Below are 27,887 nucleotides of genomic sequence, written 5' to 3'. Positions count from 1 at the left end.
TTAAGAAAGCAATGAGGAAGACTAGTCTTACCAAGTATTAAAACACACTACAAAGCTTTACAATTAAATCCATAAGTAACACACACAAAACACATAGCAGACACAGCATCAATGAGACTAAAGAGAAAACTCAAAAATTCAAATACAAATTGGAATGTACTATAGAAAGGTAGTATTTCAAATCAGAAGGAAATAAAAGGATTGTTCAGTAACGGTACTGCTGTGTTTGGAAACATGTAATAGTTTGGAAACTATCAGCACTGTGGATGCTGAATAGAAAAAAAAAAGTAAAGCTGGAATAATTTCTCACAGTGCTTAATAAATACTGCAATAAACACCAAACCAGACCAAAGACCTCAATGTAAAAGATGAAACAATATAGAGACTAGAGATAGTGTAGTGACTTCTTACAAAGCTAAATACAGTCCTAGCTACAAGAACACATTCATGTTCCTAGGCATTTATTCAATAAATTAATACACTTCCCAAGAACTTATATTTTTATTTCTCACAAAATATCAGATAAAATGACTATCATTTTAACCTTTTAATTCTGTTTCAGAAATGTTAAGATTGACTTAATAGCTAAATATATCCTTAGCCAACTAAAGAATGACATTATGCTTTCCAATTTCTTCATAACTAAAGGGGAACAATTAATTAACAAACAAAACAGTACCAATTAATCCAGAATCAATTATACAACTTCAACTAATGCGGATAATCAATATTGTGCTCTCAGTTTTTATGTCTACTTGACATAAGCTAGAGTCACTTAGGAGGAGGGAACCTCAACTGAGGGAATGTCCCCACCAGATTAATCTGTGAGCAAACTTGTGCTGCATTTTCTTATGATTAATGTGGAAGGGCCCAGGTTACTGTCAGTGGGGCCACCCTTGGACAGGTAGTCCTGGGCACTGTAAGAAAGCAGGCTGAGCAGGTTATAGGTAAGCCAGTAAGCAGCACTCCTCCATGACATCTACCTCAGTTCCTGCCTCCAGGTTCCATCCCTGTTTGAGTTCCTGCCCTGGACTTCCTTCAGTGGTAGACTATGAAGAGGAAGTGTAAGCAAAATAAACCCATTCCTCCCAGAGCTGCTTTTGGTCATTGTATTTTTTCAGAGCAATAGAAACCCCAATTAAGACAAATGCCTACCCCCATGTCTATTACATGAATAACTAATAAAACACACAAAAGAAGCTATTTAAGAAGACATTTTAAAGAAAACTGGTATCATTCTGAAACTTCACTTGATTTCTAAACAAACAAAGGCTGTTTAGTTCATCATATGACTTAGTTGGCATTCTTAACCACTGACTCATACACTGGAACTACACACTAAAAATCATGTGAGTATCTCGAGAAATCTGAAGTATTTTTCAAAACACCAAGTTTTATGTTTAATATAATCAGATAGTTTGGTTTTATCTTAATAAAAACCACATAACCTATCTAAGAAAATAGGGAGTACATGAGTAGTTTTCCAAGGTTGATACAGCTACTAAAGACTATTAATTTTTATTCATTAGTGAATGAACTTTGTTAAATATTCTGTTTATAACCAAAATTGACGCTGTTAGAAAATGTTTTTATTTAATCCAATACTAATAGATATTAGAAAAAATACATTTCTAAGAGTGACTTAATTAAGGGATTATGTACTAAGTACAGAGTAGCATTTACAAAACAGTGTATACAATATGCTTATTGTAATTGAATGGAGAACATACAATTGCATTTATATAGACACAATGAAAAATGTAGATAAAAATGTTTTCACCTACAGAAGGTGGGTATAAGAAACAGGAATGGAAGTAAGATTTGTCAAGCTTCCTCCTGCAGACAGGTATGCTAGTATATGCTTACAATTCCAGCATATGAAGATGAAGCAGGAAGATGAAGAGTACAAGGCCATCCTGTATCCCAGCTTATTGCTCTCTTGACAAGAAACTTAATGGGAGAGAGAGCTCAGCAGCTAAAATCACCTGCTATGCAAGGTAACAGAGTAAGATACAGTGACAGAGCAGGACACCTGACATCCTCTGGCTTCTGCATGTGAGCAGGCATACACCTCATACAAGACATAAACAACACACAAATCAAACTTTCATTTGAAAAAGAAGCTTAATAGTTTTCTATTACAGACTTGATCTGGGAACCTATAATGTTCCTATAATGCTAATCTTTTGGGCATGTAGACACATGGCATCTTTGACCCACAGTAATTCTAGAGGCACACAAAAATGTTAAAACTCCTTTAAAGATTAAAAGAACAATCTTTACATTAAAATGGTTTAACATATATGTAAATTTTCTTTATAACAATTCAATGATAAAAAGCTGCCTTTATTTTTTTTAATGGAGAAAGTATCCCATAAAAGCAAAAATGCTTTAGGATCAGGGAAGTCTGAATGGCACTGTATGTTATCATTTTCTGTAATAAAAATATTGAGATGCTGCAATAAAGCAGAAACACATGTATGTACATAAACACAAAACATTTATACATACATCCATTCACTCATTCATTCATCATTGTGTAAGCCAGCAGACCCAGAATTCTTTATATAGCAGTCTAGCTTTGAATGGCCATCAATTTTCCTGCCTCTGCCTACTGAGTACTGGGATTACAAGAATGGGCCACCAATTCTGGTTCCCAAAACTGTCTTACAGCCAGTCTTACATATGATTTTTAAACCTCAATAATACTGAAACAGTACCTCCATTATTATTTAGATTTCCAAATCATTAACAAGGACTCTAACAAAACGCCTCGTGTATATAAGCAAATAAATGCTTGGAAAATAATGATGACTTTCAATGGTTTTCAACCTGTGGGTCACAAAATTTCCTGAATATCAGATATTTACATTATTATTCCTAGTAGCAATATTACAGTTATGAAGTAGCAATAAAAATAATTTTATGGTTGGGGGTCACCACAACATGAGAAACCGTATTAAAAGGTTGCAGCATTAGGAAGGTTGAGAACCACTGGTTCATAAGAACTAGAGACCAATAGTTCTTGGAGGGGTAGGGAGGGAGAAGGAGGAAAAAAGGAAGAAGGAAAGAAGGGAAAAGAGGAGGGGAAAACCACAAGTGAACAAGATGAACAAAATGAAGCAGATGAACAAGAGAACCATCCCTGACTAAGATGAAATTATCTCCTAAGTAAATTCCTAGATTTAGTACACCTAATTCAAATTCCCAAACAATAACTCAAATGGTAAGGATACCATAGAAAAAAGTATATGGATTGATTTTTTTTTTTAATAGCATGTACCTAAACCTACTGGTGCTGAAAAAAACAAAATGAAGACAAAAACATTCTTATAGCTAAAAATGAATAAATTTCAAATATATAAGTAAAAAGGTCTAATGAATATAGCTGGTACAATGTTAATATAATGAAAAAAAAATGACATAACTTCTCCACCATAGACACCACACAAAATTTCAAGTTGATTTTTAACTAGAAAAATAGGAAACATTTCTAGTAATGAAAGGGGATATATGCTTGTGATTTTAGACATTTGACCAAATTATTATAAAAGGTACCTACGGGGGAAAAAAAAACACACTAAAGAAAAGATGAAAAACAGTAAGAAGAAAGGACAAACTTCATAACTGCGATACTAGATAAAGTTATACTGTATTTTACAATACACCCGACCAACCTTGTTTGGTACCCAGTCCTCAGCGGACAAAGTCACAAAACATGTCTTTAATCAAGGGTGCACACTTAACCAAGTGCCAAGCACTGTTAAACACTTACAAGTAAACCAATCTCAAAGTCCTAACAGTTCTGAGGAGGAGGAGGAGGAGATTTTTACTCCTTTGTGGGAAACTATCAAAGTACAGAAATCCCAGGAAGGGAAGTTATTTGCTCAGTGTGACAGAGATCAACAGAGCCAGAATCTGAACCCAGTGCCCTTCCAAAGTCCATGCTTTCAACCACTGAGTTATCTGTTTCTTTCCATTATGAAGAAAAAAAAGAAAAAGCAAACCATTCAGTCTACAAATGCACTAAATAAATTTACTACATAAATTACTAAATATACAAGTAAGAATTTGTCTGTTTTTGTCTCTGTTTTACTTTGTGCCAGGGGCTGAAAGCAGGAACTCCTTCAGACCAAGCCCACAGTCTATCACTAAGCTATATCTTCGGCCATAAGATTATTTTTGAGGGGGCTGGAGAGATGACTCAGCAGTTAAGAGCATTGGCTGTTCTGGAGGACCTGGGTTCAATTACCAGTACCTGAATGGCAGCTCATAACTGCCTATAACTCTACCTCCAGGGGATCTGACACACTCACAGATATATATGCCAGCAAAATACCAATGCACATAAAATAAAATCATTTAAAAAAAGAGAAAGATTATTTTGGCACAGTACTTTGAGGAACCATGATATTATTGTCAATGAAGAGGATTAAAAAAAACTGAGAAAAATGATAGGTAAACTGAGTCTGGTAAGACATATGTCAAAAGGGTAGGAAATGAAAGAAAATGTTCTATATTTAAGGAATAAAGAAACTAATAGCATTTAACTGCGGTTTAAAAAAATACAAACAAAAAACAATGAGAACAACAACACCCACCACTAGCAACTCCAGCAATTAATTGCATTGAAGTCAATGTCATGTAGGAAAGAATTAAAGGAAGTTAAATGATCTGGAAAACTGAAAAGTCACTTCAGAAGGCAAGAATGACATTAGCAGTTTTTATACTGCAATGGGGCACCAGATTTAGACACAGAAGAACAACAGGTTAATGTACCACCCCAGACAACATTCAGTGTTCTCTACTTGCACTTCTGTTGCTATTGCCTGACAATAAAAAGGAACTGAGAGGAGAATGGATTATTTAGTTTACAAATCCCAGTCACAGTCCATCATCATCAGGAAGAAATCAGGACAGCAACTGAGGGTAAACAGAGAAAGAATTAATTTATTCATGCTCAGTAGGTTGTCTGCTTACTGCTCAGCTCAATTTCTCCTTCTTAAAACAGTTCAGGACCCCCACCCACCCATCCTCACCTCTAACTTATCCAGAGTGGTCTGACTCTTGTCATATCAATTAAGACAATCCCCCACAGAAATGCCCACATGCCATCCAACCTAGACAAGCCCTCATTGAGACTCTCTTCTCAGGTGATTCTACATTGTGTCAAGGTAACAGTTAAAGCTAACCATAATAAGAGATGTTCCAAATAAAGTGGGTCAAATGAAAAGTGAAGGAGAACAGCTAAGTAACACAGTAGTCACTCAAATTTCAGTTAAATTAATGAGCCAGACCAGAAACAGTCTTTTTTTAAAATAACAAACCTGGCTGTTCTGGAACTCACTTTTGTAGACCAGGCTAACCTCAGATTCAGAGATTCCTGCCTCTGCCTCATTAGTGCTGGGATTAAAGGCATGCACTGCCACCACCACCCAGCAGAAAATAGTCTCACTGTTAATATAAAGATAAAACTGAAAGAGGTAGAGGCTAAGGAGATGACTCAATGGCTAGAAGTGTTTCCATGCAAGCCTAAGGAGCTAAATTCAGTCCCTGAAACCATGGATGGAGAGAATTGACTCCTCAATGTTGTCTAGTTGTGGCATGCACATGCACACATGCACACACACACACACACACACACACACACACACACACACACACACATTTAAAAAAATTTTAAGTGAATAGGCAGAGGATACATTTCAAACAATCTTGGTGAACCAAATAAACACAGCAAACCAGAGGCTGAAATCACTGGAATAAAGGTATAGACTGGCCTGGGCCATAAATTGCCTCTGTCTAGCCAGGCTTATGGATTATGGACGTTTTGTAACACAGACATTTTGAAAGAGTCTATGAAGGCTGCATGGCTGAATTGTGTAGTGGCTAGAAGAATGAAGCACATACCTGACAGTGCCCTGAACAACGCCCACAAATGCATGGTAAATGATATTGCTATGGGCTGAATGTTATTAGGCCAGAAGCTGAAAATCGTTTATATGCACATCAGTTAATCCACTCTGAACTGTTTGGAAAGTTTGTAATTTATGTTAAGGTTTAAGATTCTACTTTGCTTATCTCTTTCAATCATCATTAATCATTTGAGAAATATAAAAAATTCATATATAACCATGAAACTTGGCAACTGAGAAATAATTAATGACTCTAAAGTGAGTGAAAAGATAGATTTCAGAAAGAAAATGATGCACCAGAATGACAAAGCTCCAACTTTCTAGCAGTCCTATCACCCTCCCAGGCCACAATAAGGAATTATATTAGTTGCTTTTCTCATGGTTGAGACCAGATCTGGACCAGAAGCAAATTAAGGGCTTACTTCAGTTACAGTTCAAGAAGGGTTACTGTTGACTTTGGTGTGGAAGACATAATGATAGGAACAAGAGGCAGCCGAATTCCGGAAGCAGACTGAGGACAGGATGTAGGGCCAGGGATAATCCCTGAAAGCACATTCCCAGTCGCCCATTCCTCCAACAGGGTTCCACTTCCAAAAGGTTCTACAAGAGTCCCAAACACCACCACCACCTAGAGACCAAGTGTTCAAACCACAATAGGGGTAAACTAAGTAGAACAATTCTTCAAATCTTTTTAGTAAAAACATTCTCTTTTCAAACTAATTTAGAATTATGATATGCTTTACTTTTCTAATTTGTCTTAATTATTAGAAGGATGAACAAAAATACTTGAATCTTTGAATACTCACCCAGTGCGAGATTGGCCCACCTTATCACAAATATCCAAGATGAGGCCCCAGTCCTCAGCAGTATTCATCTCACTAGTTGCTTTCTCTGTAGAGTATAAAAGAATTACAGAAACATTAAAGTAAAAATTGTTATGTTACCACATTCAAATCACCAAACTGTAATGCAATCAAGTCTCAACATCAAACCCAAATAGTTGCCAGCACTATGATTAATCAGATTTTGATGTCCGTCTTTCAAAGGGGCAGTGCAGGCAGAAGTTTCTCTCCTGCCTGCTTGTTCCCAAACACCCAGTAGCAGCTTCTTAAATAACTGACTCCGAAGCTTAATATTATTTATAAATGCTCAGCCAGCGGCTCAGGCTTATTACTGACTAGCTCTTACACTTAAATTAACCCATAATTCTTATCTATGTTTGGCCACGTGGCTTGGTACCTTTTCTAAGCTCAACATTCTCATCTTGCTTCCTCTGCATCTGGCTGTAACTCCTGACTCCGCCCTTCCTCTTCCCATAATTCCCCTAGACTGGTCGCCCTGCCTATACTTCCTCCCTGGTTACTGACCAATCAGCATTTTATTAAACGAAATCAAGTGACAAATCTTTACAGTGTACAAGAGCATTAGCCCACAGCAGGGCAGGTTCAATCTACCACAATCTTCCCTATTCACACTTCATTTGCTTTTTACTTTACAAAGAAACTGCAAAGAGATTAAGTAAAGAAATATTTTTATTTTCAGAAAATTTTTAGCTTTACTTGGTAGTGAAAGGGACAGGGACTAAGCACTCATCTCTATCAAAATATTTCAGGTAATTAAGTTATTTATCTACATTTGTTGATTTGGCTTTATCAGCATGAAGAAGAGAGAAGGCTCCAAAAAACAAATGAAGCTTACTATTTTCCTCAAATAAAACACAACACATTGAGGCCAGTAAGATGGATAGTAAGATAAGAGGCTCAGTAGGTAAAAGCACTTGCCACACTGAATTTGACCTCTGAATCCTACACTTGGAGAGACTTGACTCTTGAAAGTTGCCCTGTGCACACATGTACACACACACACACACACACACACACACACACACACACACTAAAAATAAGTCTAAAGCTTGGTATATTAAAGGCATCAACAGAGGCAGGCAGATTGATTTTTAAAAACAAGAGCAGGATAAACAAAACAAGCTTTTGGCAGCAAACGTTTTCTAGCAATATAGATATATAGGTTACCCTATATAGACGATATAAGAAAGGAAAATCAAAATAAGAATAATAAAGCCTTAAGAACAAGGCTGTTTTACACTAGAGTTACAAGAAAGTTAAAAAACTGGCAACATCAAGAAGCTCTAGAAATGAAAATGAAGAAAGAGGACTTAAAAGGAATAAATGCCAGCTATAGGAAGTATCAAGCCAGCCAGAGCTACACAGGTGAGACCCTGTCTCAAGAGAAAAAAATCAAACATTAAGAGGAATGAATAGAAGCCACTTGAAATGGAGGTTGGTCACTAATTGCCTCCCTTACTCAAGAGTCCTAGCAACTACCTCTCCTCAAAGGAACAAAAAAAAAAAAATGGATGTTTGCTTTCTGAAGATCAAGCAAAGCTTTTCTGGACTAGTAGACCCAAGAAGAGTAGAGATGGGCACAAAAATAAAGTATTAATTCTTGGTCCAGCATGTAAGGAGAAAAGATGTCATCCCTTCAATACAACAAACCAAAAGATGGATACATTGAAAACCTAATTCTTTTTAGATCCTTCAGGGAAGGGAACTCACCGCCAACAGCTGACCCAAAAACTACACAGACTAGCAAAAAGAAAGAATTCCAACCTAGCACAGTCATCTCCATAGGAACCAATGACAAGCTGGAGGGCCCAAATATTAGTGACAGACTGGTAGAGCTCAGTGAAGACACGTACCCAAGTTTAAACTCCAGGTGTAAAACAAAGGGATCCACACATAAAGTAAGCTTTGACTGTAAGAATTGCAGTGGGTACATAGTGAATATATTTAAAAAAAAAAAAATGCCAGGAGGAAAAAAAAGGAACCATTTTCAAAGACCCCAGAGAACTCAGTTCTTAATACAGCCTGCCCTTAAGAAAAATAAAGGTCTATATTTTATTAATAACTAACCAAATTAGTTTAACCAGAGATTAACTCACTTAAGGCAGGAAAATTCCCAAATCCAGCCTCCTTGAGCTTTCCACCTGAAGAAAGAGGAGAACCCAATTACAGTTCACCCCGCAGTTTGTTTGTGAAGTTCATGGTTCAGAGGCACAGGTTCATCAAATCAAAGTATTTGCCACTCTGCCATGCCTCTCTGATACACTGCTCAGGCCTGGGAAAAGGTCAGTAAAGGTCTAGCATTGGTTCCTATTCTCCAGTACACAATGTTGGGATTTTAGAAAAAATTTACAAGTCATACTAAAAGATAAAAACAATTTGAAAAACAAAGCAAGTTTCTGACTGATAGATGACAGAAAGCAAGAGTTTAAGAACCTTGGAATTTTGAAAATATGATTACTATGCAAGAATAGTCTACAAGAACAACAGACAGTGCAAGCAGATAAAAATCTAAGAATAAAAATGAGTATTAGAAATCAAAATCATAAACAGGAGGGTTAACAAAATTTCTCAGTCAGTCAAGTTGTTTGACATGCATTCAGGAGAACTTACTTGAGTTTGATCCCCAGTACACACATTAAAAAGATACAAGAAAAAGAACAGCCAGGCAGTGGTGGCACATGCCTTTAATCCCAGCACTTGGGAGACAGAGGCAGGTAGATTGCTGTAAGTTCAAGGCCAGCCTCATCTACAGAGCTAGTTCCAGGACAGCCAGGGCTGTTACACAGAGAAACACTGCCTCAAAAAACCAAAATAATTGTAATACTCATAATACTCAGGAGGAGGAGGAGGAGAAGAAGAAACAAAAGCAGAAGCAGCTAGGCATGGTAGTACACAATTATAGTCCCAATACTGAGGAGACAGAGATAGATGGGTCCCTGGGGCCCATTGGCCATCCAGCCTAATGTCAACGAACTACTTTAACCAGTAATAGAATACATACTCTTCTCCAGCCCATATGCAAACTCACCAATATAGACTACATTTGAACCATAATACACATTAAGACAAGTACTATAAATACAAATCATACAATGTTTGCTTTCAGACCACTACAGAATTAATGTAGTAAGCAATAACTGAAAAATCCTTGAATACATGAAGACAATACACTTCTTTTTATTAATTTATTTTGTGTGTATGTGCACACATATGTATGTGGGAAGTCATAGGACAGCTTGCAGAGTCAGTTCTATGCTAATATCATGTAGATACTTGACATCAAACTCAAGTCATTAGGCTAGGCAGCAAACACCATTACCATCTCAGTGGCCCTAGTTTGTTTGTGTTTTTTGTTTTGTTGTTGTTTGTTCTTGTTTTAGGGTTTTTATTTTCAGATAGGATCCCATGTACCCCAAGCTGCCTTGAGCTCACAATGTAGCTGAGAATGACTTTGAACTTCTGATCCACGTTTCTCTACTTCTCAGTACTGGGGTTAACAGTACATCACCACACCAGGCTCATGCAGTTCTAGGAATGAAAACCAGGGCTTTGTGTGTGATAGACTAGCATTTTACCAACTTAACTACCTCTTAGCCCAATACACTTCTAAACAACATGAATAAAATAGTTTAAAGTCTGTTATGGTGTGAATAAGAACGCACCCATAGACTCATATATTTAAACATTTAGTCATCGGTAAGTGACATTATTTGAAAGGATTAGAAGAATTAGGGGGTGAGGCCCTGTTGGAGTGGGTGTGGCCTTATTGGAGGAAGTGTTCACTGGGGGGTGGGCTGTGAGGTCTCAAAAGCCCAGTCTCCCTCTCTGCTTGTGGATCAGGATGCAGCTCTCAGCTCCTTCTCCAGTACCCTGCTATGACGGAAACAGACTCACCCGCTGAAGCTGTAAGCAAGCCTCCAATTAAATGCTTTCTTTTTTTAAGAGTTGCCTTGGTACAGTGTCTCTTGACAGCAATAGAACAGTGAGACAGCCTCCAAACAAATGAAATACAAAGCAAGCTAACAAAAATGAAAACAGAAAAGCAATTTAAAAAAAAAATCAGCACAACTGTTGAAGATCAGCAAAATCTGTATGCCTCTAGGAAAGCTAACTGGAAAATAAAAAAGATACAAGGTACTAGTACCAGAAATCAAAGAGAGAGAATCTCATAAATATTACAAATAAATATTACAAACTCTATGCCCACTAATTTGATCACTTGGATGAAGCAAGCCAACTCCTTTAAAGGTATATGTGGTGGTATTGTGTTCCCCAAAATATTGTGTACCTTAATAAACTTGTCTGGGGTCAGAGAACAGACAAGCCACTAGTTAGGCAGTGATAGCACATGCCTTTAATCCTAGCATTTCAGAGACAGAAATCCCTCTGGATCTCTGTGAGTTCAAGGCCACATTAGAAACAGCCAAGCATGGTGACTCACGCCTTTAATCCCAGAAAGCCAGCCTTTAATCCCAGAGAGTGGTGGTAGAAAGCAGAAAGATATATAAGGCGTGAGGACCAGAAACTAGAAGCATTTGGCTGGTTAAGCATGTGGCTGGTTAAGCTTCAGGCTTTCGAGCAGCAGTTCAGCTGAGATTCATTCTGGATGAGGACACAGAAGCTTCCAGTCTGAGGAGACAAGACCAGCTGAGGATCCGGCGAGGTGAGATAGCTGTGGCTCGTTCTGTCTCTCTGATCTACCAGCATGGACCCCAATAACTCGCCTCGGGTTTGATTTTATTAATAAGAACTTTTAAGATTCATGCTACAGGTATATGCCTAGACAAGAAAACAGATAATCCAAACAGGCTACCTATTAAGAAAATCAAGTCAAGAAAGTTAATAATCTTTCAAACCAAAAAGCATAGGACCCAGTTGAGTTTACAAGATAATTCTGCAAAACATTTAAGGAAAATATTACACCAATTCTCCACAATCATTTGCAAAAGACAGAAGCAGAGAGAATGTTCCCTAACTTAACCAATGCTTCCAGTATTACCACTAATACTAAAGTCAGGCAACAGTGTTACTTGAAAACTATGAATAAATCCTTTACATAATTATAAATGAAAAACTCCCAGCAAAATATGAACAAATTGAATTCAACAATGTGTAGAAAATGTATACACTTGGACCAAGAGAGATTTGTACTGATTATGCAAGGCTGGTTAAATATCAAGACTATCACCTTCTGAAAGACTATCACCTTTTGAAACAGCTCAATATGAAAGATACTAAAAACAAAATATGGAGGGTTGAGGAAGAGACTCTAGGAACCACCACCAGAAAAACTTACTCTGATGAAGGTCAAGGTCAAAGAGAACTAACTATATTATCAGCACTTCCAATGTGTATTTGTTTTTGTTTTTGTTTTTTTAAGTATTAACCAGGGGCACTCAGCCAAGGATTAACAGCTGAGACAGACAATCTTCTAACATGAAAGATTAAGGAAAATACAAACAAGTGGGAAAAAGAAATCAGAAAAAAAGCAATTTAGGTTAAACAGAAGCTATGTACAAAAGTCAAGGCTGCATAGAAGCACAAAGTAGCTAGCTAGTCTTGACTAGGGCACAGTGATAAAGTGACGTTACCATCATGACCTTCAGTAACAAATTCAATTTTTTTAGCCTGAGATAGATCAACCAATACCAAGATTCTTATTTGTAGTAGTTGGTCATAATCATGTTAACAATGAAGCCCCCCCTGCTTCCTTCTCCTCCTCAGTACCCTGCTAATTCAAGAAAATTCCATAAGCTTCCAGCTCATGAACCTGAGGGATATATTCAAGCTACAATACTGTTGTTGTACAATCTTTTAATAAGTTAAATAAGAAAGCAAGTTATTCATTACTATGTAAGAATATACAATTTTCAAAACATTTTTTATTTCACTGTTAGCTCAGAAAATGGTATCTCAAAGTGATATGCAGTTTTTAGTTTTGATATGCAGTTTTTAATTTTCACTTGTCCAGTCCTATCCCTCATTCTCCCATGACAAAAGCCACAAAACTAGAATTATTCTTTACAAGGGTATGTTGTAATAACTAAAAGCCATCCTTTCCACAGTCAGCAGTAAAAACTAGGATTTCTCTAATCTTCCTCTGCCTTTCTGTCTAGGAGCAGGCCATAAAAAAAAAAAATTAAGACCCTCCTTCCAGTGGTGTCTTGCTTCATACTCAGGAGAAACAACTGCTGTAACAGAGAAGAGAAGCATCTAGGTCCTGGTAGGTTTTTCCACTCAGTGCACTACTAAGAGCTCATAACCTTTCTATCCAATAACTTTTCTACATAGCTGTGCAAACATCAAATTTAAGCATAAAATGAACAGAACACCCCAGATGTCTGAAACTCAAATAAGACAACTTCCATGTCAAAAAAACAAAACAAAACAAAAAAAAAACTATGATCACATCAATTTGTTATGTTTATCTCTTGTTAACCTGTCTTAATTGATTTCCTTTTAAGACAGGGTCTTGCTACGTAGCCTAAGCAACCCTTGATTTCACTACAAAGCCCAGGCTGGCCCTGAATGCATAATCCTCCTGCCTCAGCCATCTGAATGATAGATAAGAAGACAAATAAACACCACCATGCTCAGCTTAGTCTGTCATGATACAAGGATATAGAGCATGGTACATCTCAGAAATAGGATCACCTTCCCCACCTCTACATGGATAAGTTAATTTTATAGAAAATAATGTCAGTACATATTCAAGAAAATAAAATGGATTTCTAGCCCATTCCACATCATATCTGAAGTGGCTTACAACTAAAATGACAGATGAAATTAACAGATACAGACCTAATATAAAATAGGAAAGGTGTCACAGAAATTATAAAGACCAAAGCAATTTGAAAGAAAAGTAAAGTGTGGTGTGGAAGAAAGAAAAATAAAATCAAAAAGGATGATGGATATATTTAGAAACTAAAAAGAAAGAGAAAGACCTCTTTTCTTTCTACTTAAGTGATAAAGCATAAAGCAATACACACAGAAAACCATAATGATGAATACAGTCTGGCTGCTGAACAGACCACTTTCCAAAAAGTTGAAATAAGACACAACTACACTACAATGTAACCCATTAGAAGAGATATCTGTATTAATTCAAGAAACATTAGATGGGAGGTGGTGGCGCATGCCTTTATTCCCAGCACTCAGGAGGCAGAGAGTTTGAGGCCAGCCTGGTCTACAGAGCGAGATCCAGGACAGCAACCAAAACTACACAGAGAAACCCTGTCTTGAAAAACCAAACAAACAAACAAACAAAAAATTAGAGAGCCAAGAGCCTTGAACAAGCAAAAAATACAATCAGATCTGGGCTGCTAGAAAAAGAATTATTCTCTACCAATATAAAAGCAGCTTATAAGAGAGAAAAAAAAGAAAACATGAAAAAAAATGACACTACTATAACTAAGTTGCTTGCTTAGAATGCAACTATAAAATGCTTTTTGGTTTTGTTCTGACTAGGGAAGAACTGTCCCAAATTTACCTGCAATTGTTCAGGCATCCAAAATACACTAGATTTCTTGAAAATAATCAATTCTATTTTAAATGTTTCAAAAACCCATGCTCTCAGCCTAATTATTGAACATATGCTAAGAAAGCCCCACAGATAAAAGTTGAGTATCTAAAGCCCTGTAGGACAGGTCCTCAGCTGTTTTGAATCCCAAAAAGACTCAAGCCAGCCTGAACAGGTATCCCTCAGTCTAACATTTACTTCATCTTTGGAAAGAAAAGCCAGTTGTTACTTTGACTTGGTAGTACATTTTAATAATTAATTCATCTTGGACTGGTAGCCAAGCAGGCTATTTTTTTGTTTTGTTTTGGTTTTGGTTTTAGTTTTTTTGAGACAGGGTTTCTCTGTGTTGTTTTAGTGCCTGTCCTGGATCTTGCTGTATAGACCAGGCTGGCTTCTAGCCCACAGAGATCAGCCTGACTCTGCCTCCCAAGTGCTGGGATTAAAGGCATGTGCCACTACCACCCAGCTCAAGCAGGCTATTTTTTAAAGAGATGCCTACATGTAATTAAAACATTTAAATCTTAAAACCTAATTAAAAATAAATTTAAGTGATCAAAATGAAACCTATTTTTAAAGTCACTAGCTAACTGAAAGTAATAAACCCATTTCTGATCAACTATAAATTGTCTATTATCATAATTATGACTTTACATTTCCTAAACTAATGACATCTCTAAGCATGTATGGCATCTTAGTTTCATTTCTATGACTGTGATAAAACACCATGACCAAGGGGTTGGGGGTTTAGCTCAGTGGTAGAGCACTTGCCTAGCAAGCCCAAGGCCCTGGGTTCGATCCTCAGCTCCAAAAAAAAAAAAAACAAAAACAAAAACAAAAACAAAAAACCCAAAACACCATGACCAAAAGAAACTTGGGGAGGAAAAGGTTTATTTGGCTTACATATCCCAGGTCACAGTACACCTAGCAAAGTCAAAGCAAGACCTGGAGGCAGGAACTGAAGTTAAGACCATGGAGGAATGCTACTCACTGGCTTTGTTCTCCGGGGCTTGCTCAGTTAGTTTACTTATACATCCCAGAACCATCTACCCAGGGATCACACCACATCAGTAACTAAGATAATGCCCTACAGGCTTACATACAGGCAATCCAGATGGAAGATTTTCTCAGTGGAGGTTCCTTCTTCCTCACCAGGTATGTCCAGGTTTGTGTTAAATTGACAAAAAAAAATTAATAATAATCCAACCAGCATATATGGTACACTCCTTAGCAAACATGCTGAACACTATGAATTCCCTTCTTCACTTCCTATGCATACAAAGATCAGCATCTGACTCCAATTTTTTCATGTAAATCAGAAATGCAAGCAATGCACACAGTAGGCATAGTAGTACACGCCTTTAATTCCATCACTTGGGAGGCAGATTTAGGTGGATCGGAGTTCGAGGCCAGCCTGGTTTACAGAGCAAGTTCCAGGACAGCCATGGCTGCACAGAGAAATCTTGTCTCAAAAAACTAAACCAAAACAACAACAACAAAAACCACAACAATGCATTTTACAACTCTGAACTGATAGCATCATTTCTGTTTCTGCCTCAAGATTAATCAAATAATGGCACAATTCCTAGCTCTTATAAAAAAAATATTTTCTAAATCAGAAGAATATAAACTACCAGTAGCAATTCAACATGGTTTCTAAACAGCAAATAAAGTAAAAACTATCAATTTCTAAGATAAAACCAGAGCATAGGGCAGGGGAAGGGGCATGGACATCTCTCTCTCTCTCTCTCTCTCTCTCTCTCTCTCTCTCTCTCTCTCTCTCTCTCTCTCTCTCTCACACACACACACACACACACACACACACACACACACACACACACACACACACACACACCAGACTTGCTTCTAAAGAATTCAAAGCTTATCATCTCATTTTATCTTTATCTCTACAGTTGTGGTGGTTTGAATGAAGATGGCCCTCTATAGGTTCATAGAGAGTGGTACTATTAGGAAGTGTGGTCTTGCTGAGTAGGTGTGGCTTTGTTAGAGGAAGTGTGTCACTGGGGGAAGGCTTTGAGGTTTCAGAAGCTCAAGTCAGACCCAGTGTCACTCACTCTTCCTGCTGCCTGCTGATCTGAATGTAGAACTCTCAGCTCCTTCTCAAGCACCATGTCACCCTGTATGCTTCATGGCATGATGATAATGGACTAAACCTCTGAACTGTGGGGGTTTGTTTGTTTGTTTTGTTTTTTTCCCCCGGGAGCCGAGGACTGAACCCAGGGCCTTGTGCTTGCTAGGCAAGCGCTCTACCACTGAGCTAAATCCCCAGCCCCTTAAACCTCTGAACTGTAAGCCAGTTCCAATTAAATGTTTTCTTTTATAAGAGTTGCTGTGATCGCCGGCGGTGGTGGCGCACGCCTTTAATCCCAGCACTCGGGAGGCAGAGGCAGGCGGATCTCTGTGAGTTCGAGGCCAGCCTGGTCTCCAAAGCGAGTTCCAGGAAAGGCGCAAAGCTACACAGAGAAACCCTGTCTCGAAAAACCAAAAAAAAAAAAGAGTTGCTGTGATCATGGTGTCTCATCACAGCAATTGAACACTAAAGTCAAAAAAAGGAGATTAAGTATTTTCTAACAGTACTCAGAAGGATCACACATGAATGCCTCAACTGAAATTTAAGTCTTCTCAACAGATTAGACTTTTTACTGATAAGCAGGTACTTCTGATTTTCTAAAATGACTTGTTGAACTTTTGAGGAAGTAAAGAAATGGGACAGGATAATTACCTGTAACAATCATTCTATAGGGAAAAGATTGTCATTAGTTTCAAGATGTTACAGTTCTTTAAAACTGGGCAGTGTGGGTTTAAGACTCAGTGGTAATAGGTATCCTTATGTTTCAGACACTGGGTTCAATCCTCAACATTCAAAGGAAAAAAATTAAGCTAGTGAAAAGAAATATATTCCAGGCCATAAGAGAGATATATCTGACCAAACACAGTTGCATAAAAAAAAATAAGGAGTAGAAATACACCTTCAAAAAAGGAATGGAAGATGAGGCTGCAAAATTAAAGAAGCCAAGTCAGACACAGGAGCTCCAAATCTGTAATCCCAGTATTTAAATGCAGAGGCAGGTAGATTGCTTCAAAGTACAGCCTGCTTCACATAAAGCAGTTCGGCCTGTCAAGGTTTCACAGCAAGCCACAAAGGAGCCAGAAGATTTAAGTTGTTATAAGCCATCATGAGTTCATATTAGGTTGTAGATTCAATTAAAAATATCTTAATCAAAAGGATTACATTTACATTCTTTACAGGGTTTCTTTGTGTAGGCTTGGCTATCCTGGAACTCGCTCTGCAGACCAGGCTGGCCTTGAACTCACACAGATCTGCCAGCCTATGCTGGTATTAACCACCACACAGCACATTTACATAATTAAAACACAACCATCACTAGAGAAAGAAGAAAACAATAGGAAGTTTCGGTATTAATCTGAAAGGTATTTACAGATTACAATGGTAAATACCTTTGCAGTTACAGGAATAGAGGGATGGATTCAAAGCATACACACTATATCAGAATCCTGAAGGAGCATGGTGGGTGTGCCTATTACACAGTCAACAGTACATATTTGTTGTCAGGAATGTAGAGAATTACAACCATAGAAGTCAAAATGTCACACAGGCTACTGACCTGTGGAACGATGTAAACAACTGATGTCAGGTCATAAAAACAAAGGGAAAAATATTAACTAATTTTTTTTAAAAAAGCTTCATTATAGTTTTAAACATATTGAATTTGAAGTAAATAAAGCATATTCAACACCAGTAAAGAATCAGAATATAAAATGTTTGACAAATAATCCTGATAGCAACCTTACGAATGAGATATTTTCATAACTCCTTACAATACTAGAAAATGAATTCAAAGGGGTTTGATCTGGTCCAATACAAAATTCTCACATTCACCAATAATAATTTAGCAAATTGCCTATTATCATAATTATGGCTTTACATTTCCTAAATTAAATGTGCAATTTTTTAGCCAAAGCCAAGGTCTCGGCACTTTAGGACAGTGGTTCTCAACATATGGATCATGACCTCATGGCCAAATCCTCTCCAAAAAAATATTACATTATGATTCATTAACATATTCAAAACATATTATGACTCATAACAATAGCAAAATTATAGTTATGAAGTAGCAATGAGAATAATTTTATGGTTGGGGGTCACCACAGCATGAGGAACTGTGTTAAAGGGACATGTTAGGAAGGTTGAGAACTACTGGGTTAGGACAAAAATTAATCTGACTGTGATTTATAATACTGACTGGACTAAGCAAATGAAAACAAAGTATGTATAGCAGATTAACAGTAGGCAGGATATGAACAGAGTTTGACTAAAATGCTTACTTTTTGAAAAATAATTAACTTATTTATTTTTATTTAAACAAGGCCTTACTATATACTTTTGGCTGGCCTGGAATTCACAAGGTAGACCAGGCTGTCCTCCAACCAGAGATCCACCTACCTCTGCCTCCTGAGAGTTGGAATTAAAGGAGTGGGCCACCATACCTGGCTGCTAACTTACTTTTATAAAAATCAAAAACAGCATTTAATGGAGACAAAGGAATGATTCAAAGACATTTCTTATTGGCACCAGGCTTGCTATTGCACACCTGTCACCTCAGCACTTAGGAGGCAGAGGCAGGAGCACCTCAAATTCAAGGCCAACCTGGATACACAGTGAGACTCCATTTCAAGACAAGGCCAGGAACTGCAGTGTAGGTAAGAGGTAAAGTGCTTCCCTGGCACTTGCAAGGCCCTCATTGGATCTCTGGCACTGAAGGGAGGGAGGGAGACCGGCACTCTGACATTTTAAAAGTCAAGATAAATGGAACATTATAAAACAATCAAATAATGAAGAGAACAACATGGAAAGGTAAATTCAGTTTTCTAATAGATTTTTAAGTGATAATAGAACACCAAACTAACAATCTAGAAAATTATCGGTAATTCATTACTAGATAAATTGTGTGTTTAGTATGTTCTAGGAATTGCCTCTAAGGTACTAGGGACAGAAATGAAAAGTTTTCATCTTTATAAAGTTTATACCACACAAGACCATCATTTAATGAACTTATCAAGAAAATGAACAGTTGTGAGTACAAAACAATGAATTATTTGTTTTAAAGAAGACAACTAGAGAAGCCTCTCTTAGAATGTGAATTCTGAATAGGGTCTCAAAATGTGTTAGACATCACAACCTTAAAATACCTAAGGGAACAGTAATATAAGCAAAGAAAATTGTCCTATGAAGCTACAGAGGCAGAAACGCTTGGAATGCTCAGATTCAAGAAGCTTAACATGACATTGAATCCAAAGATCACAATCATATCTTTCTTTATGTGTATATATAGAAAATCGCCAGAGATTTCTGAACAGGTAGGACACCTTAGCCAGTATTTTTTAAAAACTAATGGCATCTATAAATGAAACCTTATTGGAGGGCAAAGAGTAACAAGAAATTCTACCACAAAGCCATAGTCTCTGTCTAAAGGGGGTTGAGATGGCTGAGTATGATAATACTGAGGCAACAAGATTCTAGACAGAAGTTAAGTAGAGCCCAAAGATCTTACTGTCAGAATGGAGCATGAGAGAATCAAGGATGACTCTTCCACAGCAGAACTGACTAACAGGAAATATTAGTGACTCAATCCCTGAGTTGGCCTAGGACAACAAAGTGAGAAGCTGGAGGAGAACCAAGTTTCTGCCATGCTTGTTTCTAGACTCCTATCAAAATCCAGTGGAAATATCGAGTAGATGGATACCTAAATCTCCAATACAGACCAAGACTATTTACATTTGTGAGTCACTGGAATACACAAAGTGTTTAACGCTAAAAGAGTAGTTTTTTTGTTTTAAAACTTACTTCACAAATTAAAAAAAAAATTCTATGTGCTTTTTAAACACTGGCTCAATTCTACCAAGTCTGTGAGTTAAGAAACATTATAATTCTTATACTCCATATGTAAAAACAAGGAAACAAAGGTACAGAATATCTAACCAACTAGCTCAAAGCCACGCTGCTGATAAACAGCAAGCCTAAAACTTCAATTCAAATAAATCATTCCAAATTCTACTTAACACTAAGCCTCCTAAGGCTCTAAGAGAACAAAGTGTCAACGGAGAAGAGGTTTTATTACTGAGTCCAGGTTGCTCAAAATTTAGACACTGAAAAAATAAAAGGCAAAAAGACTAAAAAGCTCAGCAGAAAACCAGAAACACTTTAGTGTCCAAGAAACCTATGCGTAAAGCACAGAAGAAAAATTTAAGACCTTGATTAAAAAAAAAAAAGGATGAGGAATGGACTTTTGGAACTGGTAAATATAAATCAGTAGGGAACTTGATGGTATAAACTAGCTTTATAATTCAAACTAAATTTAAAAAAAAAATCCATATCTAACAGGTTTAACATATTTTCAACTCAGCAAGCATTTATTCAAAGCCAACTATGTAGCAGCCACTAAAAAGGGACAAAATAAAGAACACAATGATTTCTAATGCTTAATTTTAGTAAACACAAAAATGTTGAAATTTGTAAGAGTTTGGGGAAGGTGAAAAATTACAACAGCTCTGAAACACAAAGTATTTAAACACCCCAAGGGACATTAAATAATGCCTAAGACTTTCAAAATCATGACTGGCCATGAGATATTACTGGCAGCTACTGAGTAAAGGGGAAAAACAAAGCTAACAGTCTTCACTGTGTAGAACAAAACCCCCTTAAGAATTTTATCTATTCCAAACTGTCAATAATGTTGCTACAAGAAGGTTGCAGGAATCAGCAAATAATTCAGGTAGAACAAGTTGGATTCTAAGTTGACCTTAAAGCACGAGGGCATATATGTAGAAAGACAGAATAAATAACAGAGACAAAAGCTTAAAGGCAAGAAGGTGCCTGTGTTTGAAATGGGTGGCATGGGTAGCAAGAGTAAGTTTAACATTAAGAAATTCATCCGAATCCAGTGCAAATGTGGGTTCAAAAAACAAATCAGAAGGAACACATATTAGGTTCTGGGTTCCATTCCCAATACCACAGAAACAAACAAGTCAGGAGAATATAAATGGGACTGATTAGCAGGAAGCAAGGTGCCATTACAACCAGGCCCATTCAAACTGTAGGAGCCAGGCGTGGTAGTGCACGCCTTTAATCCCAGCAGGGAGACACTTTGTCTCAAAAAAACAAAACACAAATAACCAACTAGACAGGCATAGGTATAAGCGCTGGGAACAGAAGCAGCAAGTCTGGTTTTATTATAAGCACTTGCCCTGGTGACGGATGCAGTAAGTTGTAAACCTGCCAAAGGGCAGCAATGGGATGGTCTTCAGAGTTCTCTCTCTTCAGTCAATGAACACTGTGTTCAGTAAGCACTGGTGCTAAGCACTTAGTAAACACAATTTTCCAATTCATTACTTATTTAGCATTATTGATGATTTCTAAAGTTCCATCCACTGCTCAGATTCGGGACATTCATTTAAATCACCACGAACCACGCAGGAAGTAACAGTGTTAGGATTTCCAGTGAGATGCTATAAAGAGTTCAGAGAGCAAAATTTAAAATTCATCTCTCATAAACAAAATTCATAAAGCCACTCTCACAGGTTAATCCTCACAGTCTTTTACTGTAGTGATGGTTAAACTCGGGTCTTGCGGAATTTGGCTATGATACTGGTTTGCGTTCATTCTACACTTTGTTTGCCAGCGTAGTCCCATGTGCATTCAAGTCACCCTCCAAGAAATTCAAATTTCACTATTACCTTCAGGCCAAAAAGAGACAGTCAACCTGTTAAACTGATATGATCGATATCTAGTATCAGTGATTCAGAAAAAAAAAATAATAATAACATTCCAGGCCTCTTCCTAGACTTTTCCACGCAAAATCCTTTTCCACGCTTCCCCAAGGCAGAGGCCCAGCCTGAGGAAGGCATCCCAAACGCTCACATGTCTTCAACAGCGTTTCAGTTGTTGCCAAGTAGTCCATCTTCATCTCTCCCAATATTTCAATCTACCCATAATCAGACCTCTCTCCTCCAGGGACCGTTATAAGAGCGGTTTATAAAATCCCTAGGTAACCTTACCTAAAACATGTTGCCCGTTCCCTGCCTGGAGCTTTCCATTGGGCCAGGCAAACACTTTGGCGAGGAGGGCTTATCATCAGTCTCGCTCGAGCCAAGATACGCCCCGGCCCTTCTCCAGACGCCGAGCCCCAGCGGCAGACGGCTTCTTCGGCTGCTCCTCCCGGGGCAACAACCCTTGACCCCCAAATCCCTTAAGCAATTCCTTCCAAGCCCCCTCGAGTCCCGTCCCAAGGCCCATCAGAGGGCTTTAGTCCCATTTCTTTCGGAGAGGACGAGCCAAGTCCTCCCGCCTCTCCCGCCTCTGAACCAGGGGCCCCAGGAGAGGAGAAGGCGGGCTCGGCCCGGGAGTCCAGCATGAATGCGGAGGGTGGGTGGCGCGGGCTCGCGGTCTGGCGGGGGACCGACCGAGGGCAGCGACAACACTCACCCACATCCTGGTCGAAGGGATTGGTGGCAAAGAGAGGCATGTCCGCTGCGTGCCGAGGTGTCCCCGGGGACGGCCCCCCGACACCGCGGCAGTCAGGGGAAGGGACGGAGAAAGGAGGCCCCCTCAGGTACAAAAACAGCAACCCGGGCAGCCCGGACAGGGTCCTCCTCCGCCCCTCCTCTCACCCACCCCCAGCAACAGAGGCGGCGGCGGCGGCGGCGGCGGCAACAGCAGAGAAGCGGCCCAGGCCCCCCGCGCGGGGCGTGTCGGGAAGCTAGGCGCCCGGAGCGCTGCCTGCGCCAGGTCCGTCAAGAACCCTGTCCTTCCGCCGAGGCCCACGCGAGGAGCCGCCTCTGCCGCTTCCTCGGTCGACCCTCCCGCAGATCCGTGGGATTCGCGGCTATGTTCTCGGCTTTTCCATTGCTCGGGCGTCTCGGGAGGACGAGGTCCTTCAGGCGCGCCGAGGCCGACTAAGCACCGCTGCTGGAGTGAATCAGAGACTGAGCACCAAAGAGGGCAGCGTTTGGGTCTCATCAAGCCCTTGGTTTTTTTGTTTTTTTGTTTTCCCAACTCCTTGGGTTTATTCGCTGGGTTGCTGTAGTATTGCCATCCCTCTAGAAGGTCAGGCAGTCCCTTTGGGTTATCCGAGTAAAACGTTCAGTGCGCCTGTCGGAGGGGACAAGGAAGTCGCTGGGATGGAGTCATGTGAGCTGGTGGAACTGGCTTGAGTCCCTTGGAGGGGAGTGTCGAGGCGCGCAGCCTCTGGAGAGGCTGAGGTAACTAACGCTGGCTCCTTCCCCAGCCTGAGATCAGAGGGAAGCTGGCTGGGTGTGGGCACCCACTGACTAAAAGTGCTGTCACTGAGCCCCTGGAGTGACTGGAAGATTAGTCCTTCGCAGCCCGAGATAACCACACGTAGCCAACAGCAGAAAAACAAAACAACAAAAACGAAAATGGAACCAGACCTTGATGAGGACTCTTGACAACTTAAAAATGTTGATTTGGTGATCTAAGTTTGTACATGTGTGTGGCGCGCACGCGCGCGCGCGCATACACACACACACACACACACACACACACACACACACACTGCCCTCTAAATCATGAGGAAATCTTAAAGGATCATCTCTTGGAAGTATTACATAAAGTCAGAGAGCTCGTCTTGCACATACAGTGAAGTCATGTAAAGTATGCCCAAATAGGAACTCATAAATGTAGCTTATAAACAGATACATGTCAACAACAGAATTGGTATGACAGTACAGAAAAAGCTTGCTTACGAAACTCAATTTAAAATGAAGTCGAATTTTGGAGAGAGATGAGCAAATTAAAGTAGCGGTTAATGTTTTCAGTCATTTAAAAATAAAAGAATCCCCCGGGCGGGTGTGGTGCATTCCACTTAAGGAGGCCGAAGCAAGCTGATCTCTTAGGAGTTTGAGGTTAGCCTGATCTACAGAGCAAGTTCCAGGACAGCGACAGCTACACAGAGAAACCCTGTCTCAAACAAACAAATGATAAAAGAATCCAAGGAATGGGAACTGAAGCTTTTGGGCCAGGCAGTGGTGGTGTATGCCTTTAATCCCAGCACTTGGGAGGCAGAGCCAGGTGAATCTCTGCGAGTTCGAGGCCAGCCTGGTCTACAAAGTGAGTTCCAGGACAGACTCCAAAGCTACACAGAGAAACCCTGTCTTTAAAAAAAAAAAAAAAAAAAAATTTTTTTTTTTTTTTGAAATACACCTTTGGTCCCAACAATTCTGATTTTTTTAGAACTTACCTAAAGACATTCTTTAAAATCATGGACCAAGATATTAATGGTAGCATTGTTTGTAATATCAAAGCACTGATGACCACTAAAATATCCGACATTATTTATTAGAGTACACAATATTTTGGGGAACACAATACCACCACAGACATTGAAGAGATTGAACAAACTAATCTCTTAGTGCCTGTTTTTTCATTAATAAGAAACAATAATAAACTATCAAGGACTGAATAAATAATAAGAAGCAAATCCCTTGTAATACTTCTCAAATAAGTCAGAGTACCTGTGATATGAAAATGATTTAGCTTTTGAAAGTAACACTATAGATCTGTATCTACATAGATAGGCATCTGAGTACATAAAGTTTTAAAAGATTGTAAAGACTGATGAGGATGTGACTCAGTGACAGAGTACTTATCTAGATCTCACCAACAAAGGCCTTTCCTAACTCAGTACCTGACCAGTAATGCTACATAGTAAATTTTGGTAATTAATTAATTGGTTGAGTGGTCACTTCCATCACAGCACTCAGTGGTGTGATATTGGTTCCAGATATTGATTACTACACAACACCATCTAAATGTAGCCTCTTAGAGTAAAAACAACGATTTCTTTTGCTTACAAATCAAAACTTTGGTCAGATTTCAGCAGGGACAGCTTTCCTCTCTTCCTCCATACAGCATGGAGAAGTGGAAATGACTGGATGACTACAGTACATTTTCAATATTTAAAGAAGTTGCTCAATTTGTATCTGGCAATAGATGGTGGAAGTTGGCTGAGTCATTGGGGCTGTCAGCCACCCCAGCTGTGCAGAACTTGCTATGTACCTGCCCAGCTCCTCCCAGCATATTGGATGGACATAAGTCAGAATATAATCAGGAGACAGGAAGAAGAAGCCACCAATTCCTTAAGATGTGAACCAGGAAATGGGGAGAGCATCACTTCAGTTATGCTCTATTGGAGTCACAATATGTACACTCAATGACAGAGAACAAAATTTACCTTTTGGTGAAATGACTTTCAGGGAATTGTGATAGGGGGCATGTTTAAATGCTACCACAATATTGTGATGATGATCCGGATTATGAGGATGCTAACTTCATCAATGGATAATGCTCATAGTGGAATGGGAAGTGAGGTCTGGTTGGAGAAATTATACCTTCAAAATCCATTCTTTAGCTCTGTTTCATGGCACAGTGAAATGGCAGCTTTGTGTGCTGCTTCTCACAGTCAGAAACAGTACAGCCAGTTAGCGATGGGCTGAGACCTCTGAGGTGTGAACCAGAGTAGAGCCAGCTAGCCATGGCTGAGACCTCTGAGGTGTGAACCAGAGTAGAGCCAGCTAGCCATGACTGAGACCTCTGAGAGTGTGAACCAGAGTAGAGCCAGCTAGCCATGACTGAGACCTCTGAGAGTGTGAACCAGAGTAGAGCCAGCTAGCCATGGCTGAGACCTCTGAGAGTGTGAACCAAAACAAATATTTCTTCCTTCTGAGTTGCTTCTGCCAGACATGTTGTCACAGTGATGAAAAAGTAACACAGTAAGGTTATGATTGACTTCAAGCATGAGCCAATAGCAGTACAAAACTGATCCCAAGAAGGCAGGAAATGTGCATTGAGTCACATAACAGCCAATAGCATTCAGCCCAAAACTGTTTTCTGAACTGTAGCAGAGAACCCCAAAATAACCCCAAATTGTCATAATGTACAGAAGAGGAAAAAAATGAGAATTGGGGGAGGCCAAGAGACTAGCACCCAGCCTGGAGGTTTCAGGCCACACTCATTCATTCACTCCCTCCCCCCTTTTTGAGGTAGCATAGCTTGGCAAGAGCAGGTAGCAAAACAGAATCACACATTTCATGGTAAGAAAGCAAAAGACAGCCCATGTCTGGAGTTGCACTGTCTCCTCTCCAGGGCCCCAGTATGGTGATATTTTATTTGTACTGAAATGTGATTTTAATTTTATGTTAATAAATAAAGTTGCCATGGGGTCAGAGCTATTAGAGCCATAGCAAGAGCGTGATGGTTAGAAGAGCTAGGTAGATTTCTGTGTATTCAGGGATACAGCCAGTATTTGGAGACATATGCCTTTAAGACCTGGAGGGCGGTACTTACAGGCAGTGATGAGGCAGTCATGTGGTTGGGTTTAGAACCAATGAGAAGGCAGAACAGAAAGACTATTTAAACACAGACAAACAGGAAGTAGCTCTCTCTCTCTGGGAAGTTAGGAGCACTGCAGGAGGTAAGATTTTATCTCTGAGCTCTGACCTCTCGGCTTTCTCTTTTACATTGGCTCTGTGTTTCTTATTTTAATAAGACGATTGGTTACATCTACATCTGGCGCCCAACGTGAGGCTTTCAACTACAAGGTGCTCAGAGCAATTTTGAGATGACTAGCTGAGATGATCCAGTCTCAAAGACTACTTGAATAAGGACTTGAGATAAACCCTGAACTTTGGCATTATACACAGACTGGATAATAATGAAGGATATAGTTACCTTTCCTAGAATTTGACAATTAACCTAAAATTTTTCTTTCAGGATAAAGATAACTTCGCCCATACCCAGCAGGAAGCAATTTTAAGAATATGACGCCCACATTCCCAAAGAGGTGGTGTGGGGCGGGTGGGTTTTTTTGGTCTTTTTAATGGGTTTTGGGTCTGGGATAATTTTCATTGTTTAGGGGGATTGGTTACAAGTTATTGTCAAGGGTTGGGGAAAAGGCTAAGCAAAGGAGATTAGATTTAAGGTTCTTGTTTAAAAAAAAAGAAAGAAAGAAAAGAAAAGAAAAAGACAATTACTAGTTTAAAATACTTTACATTATTACCAACTATTAGGATATAAAGAAATGAAAGTTAGTAGTTAGACATTACAATAGAAATTGTAGTCATATTAGATATGTTTTAAAAATTGAGCAGATATATTTTGGACAGGTCATCTTCAAACCCTTCAGAGATCTACCGAATATGGCATTTAAAATGTTTTAATAACTTAGAAATTTTTCTTTTTTGAGACATGTCGGCTCCTGGCAGTACCAATCTACTTCAGAGAAAATATGGGCATTGAAGAAACTGCATATGGAGTTAACTTTCATTGTGGCAAAAGTTAGCCACTGGACAACAAAGTATCCTCAAATCAACAGGACAAAATGGACAGACAGAACACGAAACAAAGGACTACCAATTCCTGCCAAAACAAGTGTGGTTATGGCTTTATCAGAAGGCATCTTCTGAGGCCAGGACAATATGGCACCATCCCTGAAGTGGCCTTCACAATCTGGAAAAGGTACAGTACCCTTTTCTTAG

The 27,887-nt window shown here is 39.0% G+C and overlaps 1 protein-coding gene across 2 annotated transcripts in view; it reads right to left on the bottom strand.

The window, feature by feature from the left end:
• The window catches only part of Stam (signal transducing adaptor molecule), a 61,648-nt gene extending 38,616 nt beyond the window's left edge, over nt 1-23,032 (bottom strand). The window contains exons 1-2 of one of the 2 annotated variants that reach the window (XM_028870509.2): nt 22,819-23,032; nt 6,722-6,806 (exon numbers count right to left, since the gene is read on the bottom strand). In XM_028870509.2, coding sequence (XP_028726342.1) covers nt 6,722-6,806; nt 22,819-22,858 — 125 coding nt within the window. In that variant the 5' untranslated portion in view covers nt 22,859-23,032. Of the gene's footprint in view, nt 1-6,721; nt 6,807-22,391; nt 22,791-22,818 lie in introns of those variants that run through there. The other variant, XM_028870510.2, reaches the window with a different exon arrangement.
• Between the last annotated feature and the right edge of the window lie 4,855 nt (nt 23,033-27,887).

This window comes from Peromyscus leucopus, chromosome 5 (genome assembly GCF_004664715.2).
Source record: "Peromyscus leucopus breed LL Stock chromosome 5, UCI_PerLeu_2.1, whole genome shotgun sequence".
In the NCBI taxonomy this organism is placed as follows: Eukaryota; Metazoa; Chordata; class Mammalia; order Rodentia; family Cricetidae; genus Peromyscus; species Peromyscus leucopus.
This window is presented reverse-complemented; position numbering and strand designations above follow the sequence as displayed.